Below are 9,641 nucleotides of genomic sequence, written 5' to 3'. Positions count from 1 at the left end.
AACCCAGGCCGTGCCCTATGAGTCGTTTCTATTTTCAGATTTCGGAGACAATTTCTCCTTAATTTATCCCTCCCCGGGCCAGCAGCCGGCTCCAAAGGAAACGTTTCTTTAGTGAAGAAGGGAAGCGCAGAGGAAGCTCTAAATGCAGCCTCTGCCCGCGCTGCCCCGCCTCGGCCGGCAGCAGCGGAGGCATCGGGCGGCTCAGGGAGCAACGCAAGGGCGGAAGGACAGCGGCTCACATGGCACCCAACCTGCCTGCACGAATTAATCAGCGCTAATTAGCTTTTAAGTTAGTCGTCTTTGCAGGAGCTCCGCAAGAAAGGCGCCGAGGTGGGACTGCGGGTGGCACGACCTTTATTTAACCACGCAATGGCAGCTCCTCCAAGCCCAGCATCATCAGCCCCTGCTCCCTGCGGCACAGAGATGCACGCAGGTGCAAATCTCACTGGGTAACTTTCACTCCCCACTAAGTGAACCCAGTTTATTTACATCTCGCTGATTACAGAGAGGAACACGCCCCGAAGGTGACACCCAGTGACGAGGGGCAGACGCTACTGTGCATCACCAAAGCACAGCACAGGGCTCAGCTGTCCCCACGGCCACCTTGCCTCTGTGCTTTGGCAGGGTGCAACGCTGCAGAGGTGCAGGAAACTCATCATCCCCCAGGTCAGAGGTATGACAGATGCAGAATGCAATACTGCAGAGAAAACAACTGCAGCTACAGACCTGCTCAGGACCAGCTCCGAGTATGGGGAAAAGCCAGCCCACTCCATTTCCCAGCCACGACCAAGCTGCTTCTATTGTGGGCTTTTAGCCCCCAGCTAAGCAGATCCATGCAACACTTTAAGCTGTTAAGCTTGGCTGAACGGGGCTGCTCTGTAACTGCTGCTCAGCAGTTGCCAAATTAGAACGGCTCAGAAATAACAGACCTATATTCATACTGACTGCCACCTCACACCAAGAAGGAATTTAGACACTTTCCAGCTCAGCTCTCCAGTTAATAATAAATAATTGGCTCTAGAAACACAGCGGTGATCCAAGGCATGAAGAGAGGTGGTGGGCAGAGCCCATGGCACAGCCTGGGGCTGGCAAACACCATGAGAGTGCAGCAGCTCATTTCCTCTCAGGTGCTCTGTGACTGAGCCCTGTCACGTCCACCGAAACCTGAGACCAAGGCAGTGTGCCCAGCTGGGGATGGGGCCCAGGAGCCAAAGAAGGCGAGCACAAGGCTGGGACATCCTTAGGGCTCACAGCACGTGCAGCTGGGATGGGCGCTGCCCTGCTGCCAGCAGGACCCCACTCCACACCCATCCCAGTGCAGAAGCTTCAGCATCCGTGGTGCAAATGTCATAGGGCAGGAAAAGGAGGTGACTGCAGCAGCAAGCACAGGCTTCACCGGATACAGGCACTCAGAGCCCAGTCACAGGGCTGTAGGCAGCACACCTGGGCCAGGGCAAGGTGCTGAGTGTGCACCGAGAAGCCAGAGAGCACTGAGGCTTTTCACAGCAACCAAGAAAACCAGCCCTTGAGCTCAGTCTCTGCTCTGTCCTTCCATCTCTCCAGAGGGCAGGGATGCAGTAGGTGAGGGGGTGCTTCGGGCAGGAGGCTCCGAGATCCTCATTCTTCTTGTGGTCAGCTCAGGAAATGAGTGCTGGAGTGAGCGGTGCCCTGGGCAGTGCCAGCATCCTGCTCGTGGCCATCCAGGCAGTGTGACTCCACTGCCCAGTGCTCTCAGATTATCACATGTAGTTGCCAGGGCCACCCAAGGGGATCACAAACACGGAGATGTCATCGCCAGAGCCCAGCTTGTCGTTGGGCAGCCGCCAGCCTCGTTCCTTCAGGACACCCCTGGAGCGCACCACCAGCTCCTGGGCCACCATGGTGTACCTGGGCAGAGCACAGCGGTCAGCCCAAGCCCAGCAGGAATCATGCTACACCACACTGCTGTCCCCAGGAGGAGGGGGAAGCTGATGCAGCCAAAGGGGCAGGGAAGGGGCTCTAGGAAAGCTCAGATACATGCATACAGAGGGGCACTGTGCACAGAGGGATACGTGGCCACAACGCTGCTCCAAGCAAGATGTTATGGCGCAGGACACACCTGTCTGTGTCTCCCCCTCACCTGCACGGGTCATTGGGCTCATAGCTTGTCAGCACCTCCATCACCACGCTGGCCACCTCCTTGTCATTGGTGACATCCCAGAGCCCATCGGTGCCCAGGACCAGGACATCATCAGGGCAGTGCTCATACTGTGTGAGGTCATACACCCTGACCTGGGAAACAGTGGGGCAGGATGCAAGGGTGATAGAGGGCTCATGGACACCCCAACACCACCAGGTGCTCTGAGCACTCTCTGAGATCACCCCAGTCAGCTCCACCTATTGAAAGAGCCCTCGGGCTCACCTCTGGGAAGCAGGACAAGAAAGGTTTAATGTGGATGTTGGAGCTGAACACCTTGAGGTCGTGGTCTCCCAGGCCCCGTGTCACACCAATAGTGGCCATCACCCGAGCCTGGAGAAAGGCAAAAACAAAAGCAAGCTTTAAGCTACCTCACCTTCACCTCTTCTCCTAGGAGAAATGATACACGTGGCATTGGCACCGTGACAGCATTGGAAAAAATGGGCTGGGACCCCCAGTTCAGCAAGGGCAGATAGGGAACAACCCCTGCATGGTGCCAGAGCCCTAGCTGTGATGCCACCAGACCCCCACCTCCCAGGGCAGCAGGGACCCCTCCCCTCACATCCCAGCATATTACCTTTTTGCCTTCCCCGTAGATAAGTGGAAACTTCAGGTCATCCTCTTCAATCTTTTTGTAAGCCCTGATTGAAACAAGGCAACCTGTTGGCCAGTGCCCTGGGATGAGGCCCCTTTGGTACATGGGGATGGGGCTGGAGCTGTGGCCACATGCAGCAGCAGCCCCAGACAGTGCAGTACCAGCCGTTCATGCTCTGGTCTCTGTACAGCATCTTCTTCCCCAGCTCCTTGGGCTGGATCCTGCGGGGGAACTCGAGGTGTGTGAACTCCTTTCCCAGCAGCTCAGGTCTCAAGAAGGCCTGCAGGAAGGGGCAGAGGGTTCAGCTGCAGTGCCATGAGAGCAGGGTCCTGCCCAGCACCACCCATAGAGCACCCCCAGCACGGCACAGGACAGCCAGGTGCACCCGTGGGACATCGGTTGTGGGGCCTCAGGGTGAGGACAGCATCAGCTGAAGCTCAGGTGGTAGTGATAACAATGCAGCTTCAAAGCTGCCCTCCAGCACAGTGCTCAGAGGGAGGAGCAGTTCAGGACACAGAGCCAGAAGGAGTTTGGGCACATAAGAAGCCCAAAAGGGATCACAAAAAGGGCAAATTGCAGAAGAACTGGCCCAGGAGGAGTCAGAGCCACAGAGCTCCAGGGCTGCAGCTCAGCACAGAGCACAGTGCTCACACAGGGACACCAGTTGCTGTCTCCTTCCCAAGCATGCATCCTGTCTGTGACCAGGGGCAAGCAGCAGCACAAAGCACAGGGCTCCAGGACATTGCTGGGTGGTCGCCAGCATCCCCACAGGCATCACCACCTCATGCAGAGCTGCCAGCACGCTGCTGGAGCCCGGCCTGGAGCTGGAACCCCAGGGACCTCACCCACACCCGATGCCCCACATCCCCCCCAGCAGCCCCAGTGCTTCCCCAAGTGCAGCCGAGATTGAGACAGTGCTTCAAAGTGCAGGTGGAGAGGGAGAGCAGCTGAGAGGAAGGAGAGGGGCCTTTGAGTTATGGCAGAGCTGGTGCCGAGGCACGGAGAGCCCTGGCCACAGCCCAGCTGCTGCGCAGTGGAGCAAGCACACGCCTGGCCCTCTGCCCATACACGCATCACAGCTGGGGAGGATCTTGCTTACAGCAACTTCTTCCCCTCAGTCATTCAAACACAAACATGAGAAAAAGTACCACAGTGCTCTGTCAGATATTCTGCAAGGCAGAAAATCCCATCCAGCAAGACCTCCCTTAACACAAACACCTCCTCCTCTGTGCTGCCCTCAGAGAGGTCTTTATAACCTTAACAAGTTTCATTGCACAGCACAGAAGGTCTGCCCAGGACAGGCAGCTCTCGGGAAGAAAGCCAGAAATCTGCCAGCACTCTGCAGCTCCCCCTGGGAGCACCAGGCAAGAAACCAGCACTGAGCACAGGGACCCCTGAATGCACTATGGGACGCTGAGGGTGAAGGCAGCAAGAGGGGCAGCCCCAGGCAGGGCTCAGGAGGTGGGTGAGCAGGAATGCGGTTAGAAGAAAGGTCTTCCTTACTAAGAATTGCAGCCTCTGCCTCTCTGTCTCTGGAGTAAACTCCCTGGACATTGGAATGATTTCCCCATTACGGATGATAATGGCCCTGCAATGAAACATGGAAGGATGAGGTTAGAGGAGAGGTCCTCTCCCCGCTGCCCATCAGCTGCAGGGACATCAGCCAAGCCCTGCAGCCCAGCACCCAGGGCAGGGGAGGGAGGACAGGGAAATGGAAGAGAAGCATGGGACAGATGGATAGCAAACTACGATTAGAAGAGAAACAGCACAAAGGTTATTAAGCCTCCATCTCACGCAGCGCAGGCAGAAGTCGCCAGCAGCAGGACAGAGGTGCAAGTGCCCAGCACTGGGGGTGAGCTCCCTGCAGGAGGGCTGTTTTTTGATGGCTTAAACAATGGCTGCTTATGAGATGTTCCTGGAAGTCCCAGGGGATCAGGGATCTCTGACACTTCTGACCCCCCTGTCCCACTTGCTGTCCTGCAGAAGGCTGCAAATCCCCTGCAGTGATGCAGGGCCTAGGTGTGCCCAGTTCTGGTGGGGACTGATGGCAGGGAGGGAGTGCAGAGTCCCACTTGGTTCCAGCCAGGAACTGCCTGGATGAGCAGCACCCTTTGCCCCAGTCTGTCCCTCTCACCCCAGGCCACCGCCTGCTGCTCTCACCGTGTCACAGCACTCAATTCCACAGCACCTGCAGCCCTGTGACACTCCAGCAGATCCATAACACCCAGCAGTCCCTGCCCATCACCCCAACCTCTGTTCACGGTCCCTGCCATGCCACTCCGCAAATCCTCAGCAGAAAGGGGCCAGGACTTCTTCCACACCATGTATGGAAGCACATTCAGAGCACATTCACACAGCCAAACGCTGTGGGCTATGAGCACACCTGTGCATAACTACAGTAATACAACCAAGGAAATGCATGTCAGGCAAAGTCCTTGGATTCTGAGCTCCCTCAGGCCCTGTCTGCACAAAGATTTGCACATCCTTCTGCTGCAAATGTTTGCTGGTACAAAACGTGCCCCCACATTGATGCTTGCACATTTTCAGCAGCTTCATTGAAGCCAATTTTTATTCCCCAACATGTAGCCCAAGCCAGCACTAAGGTGCAGTTCAGGACCACCTGCAAAGCACAGACACAGCTGGGAAGGCAAGGATCACGTGCCAGAGGTGGGGAAGGAATTCTGCAGCTCCCTCAGTGCTGCAGGCACACACAGCACAGGGAGGAAATCGGGGTGCACCCCAGCCTGGCTGGGATCATACATACCTGCTGTCACCAGCGTTGGCTACATAGAACTTGCCCATGAGGTAGACAGCGGCCAGGGCACAGCAGCCCCCAGAGATGTGCTGGGACGCCCGCTCCTGCTCGATCTGCTCATCCTGGAGAGATGGAGAGCTGTGGGCAGAGCGGGAAGCAGCCCTTGCCAGCAAGCAGAGCTCCAAGCAGTCCGAAATAGCTCTGAGCTGCCCCGTCAGCACCCTGGCTGCCAGCTGAGGCTGGGCACATCGCCCTGCTCACCCCAAGGTCCTGTGTGCAGCCCAGGACACAGCCTCCTCAGCGCTGCGGAGCAGGCAGCAGCTGGAACAACGCCCAATGAAACCCTCTTCACCCACAGAGCCCAAAGCCTGTGTGTTTGGTGCCCCCAAAATGAAGCAGAGCAATAGGGCAGGAGCTGCCCAGCAGCTGTCACTGCAGACCTCCGTGCTGCCAGAGGAGACAGGAGCAAAACAAACACTGCCAGTCAGCAGCTGCAGCTCACCATGTGTTTGAAGGCGTTTTCAATGGCACCGATCACCAGGCTCTCGTGGGAAACTGCCTTCTCCAGGTGAAAGCGTGGCAGAGCATCACTGGGGACCTCCTGGCTGTCCTCTGCCTGGCTCAGCTCAGCATTGTGCTGCAGGCAGATGGGAGGTGGGGAGGGGTCCTGCAGGATGTCCACCAGGTCCCGCAGCTGCTCGCAGATGTGCAGGTGCAGCCTCTTGGATGCCATGACAGCAGCACCGCTGCCCGCGTGTCCATCAAACAGGGCCCAGTAGTGGAAATAAAACCCCCTCCTGCCCTGTGGGGAGAGATGGGAGACTCAGCGACGCCTGCAAGGGAGCAGGTGGGCTTAGAGCTGTTAAGGGAGCAGCCTCCCACCATGCCCTCACCCTGTCAGGCTCTCCGCTGCCATCCCTGCAGGGCTGGTGGCCCCTGGGGCTGGGCCTCCTCTCCACAAACACCACCTCACAGCACGCCTGGTCCTCGTTGTGCTGGCTCTTTCCTGCATTTATCACCCTGTTGGGAGGAAAATAACCATTAGGGTTCTCCATTTTGCACTCCAATATCTGGGTTTGCCCAGAGACACTGCAGAACACCAGCCTCAGCTCATAGGGATGGGTTGGAAGCAATGTGGCAGAGGTGACCCCAGCAGCACCAAATTCCTCCATCCCTACCGCTGCCCCAAACCCACCCCAGCCTCAGGGCACCCAGCCTGGGCACATGGACACTGCACTGGATGCACAGCCTCCATCCCAATCCAGCACCTTGCAGAGGGAGCAGGCAGCTCACAGAAGGAGATGAAAAATGGAACCAACAGGACTTTTGCAAAAAGATTCACATGAACTTTTTGCAGCTTGTGCTGACAAAGCAGATGTCAGGTCTGGACTGCAAAACCTGCTCACGAGGGGAAGCTGTAAATGTGCACAAGTGAGCGAGCTATTTGGGTAAGGACTTCCCAAGTGGTTTGCAGAAAGAAGTCCTGGGACAGAGAGGAGAAGTCCCACTGCTGAGCACAGGGTGGTTTTCCTTCCTTTCCCCACAGCATCTGCAGGGTTTCTGCTCCTGCAAGAACGAGTGCAGGCTGCCCCTACCCCAGCACTTCCCGAAGGAAACACATCTCAGGAGGTTCCAGGGAAGCTCAGCTCGTGCAAAGCTGCAGGAGCAGAGCACAGAGGTGGCCTTCAGCTCCTGACCTTCCCCACCTGCATTCAGCTACGGGTAGAATTCAAAACCAGCAAAAGAAGAAGAGAGTGAGCTCCCAAAGGGGGAAATCAGGGTCAGGTCCTGTTCCCATCGCAGCTTCAATTCCCTTCTCCCATGTCCTGCAAGAACCGGAGCGGTTCCTTCAGCCTTCAGTATCAGTTCCCTGCGTAGCACCGGGCATCGGGCAGATAAGCGCAGAAAATGGAAGAGCTTCGAGCTCTGAGGGGATGGGGAACAGCGTAAACAGCTGAGCCGCCGGCAGACGGGCAGAGAGCCGGCAGGCAATCCTCCCGTGTAGGAACGCACAGCTCAGCACCGCCTCGACCCACTTTCATTTCTCGTGGCCCCGCTCCGCCCGCTTCTCCCGGCTCGGTGAGGCCGCAGCGCGTTCTCCGTGGCCGGGCAGCGCCGGGAGCCCCCGCAGCGCTCACCGCCCCGCACCGCAGCGCCGCGCCGATGCCGCCGAGCGGTGACAGCCGCGGAGCAGCGCGGAGGGACGCGGCCGCCTTCGGGAGCGGCAGAACGGAGCCGCGTGTCCCGAACGCCCTCCCCGCAGCCCCCAACGGGCACGGCGCTTCCCCCCGCCCGGCCCGGCCCCGCTCACTCAGCGTAGCCCGTGCTCCAGGGCAGGCGGCGGCGGCCGTCGCGGGGGCTTTGCACCGCCCGCCCCGTGTGGTCGTCGGCACGGCGCAGTTCCTCGGACGTCAGCTGTAGGAAGGCCGGCCGGCAGAACGCCGTCACCTGCGACCCCTCCTCGCCCCCGGCCCCGCTACCGCCGCCACCGCCGTGCCGGGGCTCGGCCGGGGGTTGCGTGCCCGGCCCGGGGCCCAGCCCCGCCACCAGGTGTGAGACCGCCGAACGCACCCGCAGCAGCATGCCGGGCCGAGCCGGGCCGAGCCGCGCCGAGCCCCGCCTCCGGCCCCGCCCCAGGGCCGCCCCCCGGGTGAGACGCGCACCGGGACGGAAAGCGGCGGCGGTCCCCGAGTACGAGATGGGACCGCTCCGGTGATGGAACTCTGAGCCTCTGGGCTGTGAGGGATGGCAGCCGTGGTCCTGGCAGCGGTCACCTGAAGCTCAGCCGGCCCTGATCCCCTCCGGCTGCTGGATGCTCCCCAGCTCCCGCACAGCCTCCTGCTCCGACCCGGCATCTGCCGCTCTTGGCAGTGCTTCGTCACGCTCAGCGGTGAGACCCAGCCCCCCGCGGTCAAGCCGAGCTATTAATAAGCAGCCGTGCTGCAGAGGAACGGGGAGCTGACGGGACTGAGAGCAGAACCTCCTTCTTCCTCCGGAGCTGCGGCAGCGCTGCTCGGGATGCAGACTCAGCCGCCCCAGGGCGATGCGCCTCTGCCGGCTGGGTGAACTGACAGTTCGGAGAGCACAGCTCACAGGGCCTGACCTCAGCACCTCCTGCCTCGGGATTCCTATGGCAACAAGCATTCTGCTGAAAAAATACAATATTTGTCTGTGTAAAGTAGAATTGAGTCCATCTGCTGGGCTCTCCGTGTCCCGGTGCACTGCGCTCCCCAGGGAGCTGCTTTCATCCTTCCCGCACAGATCTGTACTTTCAGGTCTGTGCAGAAACACAACCCTCACTGCTCGCCCTGCACAGCTCCGTGTGCATTCATCACGTCCTTGGCTAAACCTTGTCCCCTAAGCAAACTATTGAGGACATCCTATGGGTATTGTATTACTCTCTTTTTCTCCCGAGCTGCAAGCCGCTCAGCAGCGCGTCTCGGTGAGGTCAGACCGCATGCACCCTTTCCAGGCTGCTTTTTGGAGCTGCCTTCACTTCCCTGCCGGCCGCTGCTGCCTCCTCCTGCCCTCTGCCTGCCGCTGCTCGGCTCCCACTCCTTCGTTCCCTGCTCAGAGCTCACTTCTATCTTCTCAGCGAGGCGGAGCGGGCACCAGGGGGCGGCACAGACTGAGCGCAGCGCTGGAGAACGCGGCCCCTTCCCTCCGCTCGACCCCGTCCCCGACCCCTCCCCACCAGCGCAGTTTCCTCGGGGGGTCCTTAGCGACATCCCCCACTGCCCAGCACGGCTGAGTCACCTTGGAAAGGGGGAAACTGCAGCGCCCGGATTGACTGCTGTGCGAATCCGACCTCGTTTCGTGCTCTTTGTGTTTCCGTTCTGCTATGCACCGCACAGAAAGAAAACATAAAAACACACAGAAAACGTTCCCCGAAACAATGCAATGCTAATAGCTGTTTTCCAAGAAAGAGAGCGACATTTCCTCCCATTCATCCTCCCTGCAAGCTCAATGCAAGCTTCCTCCCTGCGTGCTGCCCCCGCGCTCCTTTCCGGGCACTGCTGGTGCCAGGCACACGGCTGAGTGACGCAGGGAGGCCCAGCTGTGTCCCCTGAGTCCACTCTGGACGTCACCTACTCCATCCTCATGTTTCCTTCCCA

The 9,641-nt window shown here is 59.1% G+C and overlaps 1 protein-coding gene across 1 annotated transcript; it reads right to left on the bottom strand.

Moving 5' to 3' along the window:
* Positions 1-337: 337 nt before the first annotated feature.
* PPM1J (protein phosphatase, Mg2+/Mn2+ dependent 1J) lies at positions 338-8,109 on the bottom strand. Its single transcript, XM_042884249.1, has 10 exons — positions 7,838-8,109; positions 6,420-6,546; positions 6,029-6,328; positions 5,536-5,648; positions 4,275-4,359; positions 2,933-3,051; positions 2,754-2,817; positions 2,402-2,509; positions 2,120-2,271; positions 338-1,887 (listed from the first exon to the last, which is right to left on the bottom strand). The coding sequence occupies exons 1-10, from the start codon at positions 8,107-8,109 to the stop codon at positions 1,740-1,742; spliced, it is 1,488 nt and encodes a 495-aa protein (XP_042740183.1). The 3' UTR covers positions 338-1,739.
* Between the last annotated feature and the right edge of the window lie 1,532 nt (positions 8,110-9,641).

Source organism: Lagopus leucura, unplaced genomic scaffold, assembly GCF_019238085.1.
Source record: "Lagopus leucura isolate 7727_CA_CO unplaced genomic scaffold, USGS_WTPT01 Super-Scaffold_100043, whole genome shotgun sequence".
Taxonomy (NCBI): Eukaryota; Metazoa; Chordata; class Aves; order Galliformes; family Phasianidae; genus Lagopus; species Lagopus leucura.
The sequence above is the reverse complement of the archived record's forward strand: the minus strand, read 5'-3'. Positions and strand labels throughout refer to the sequence as shown.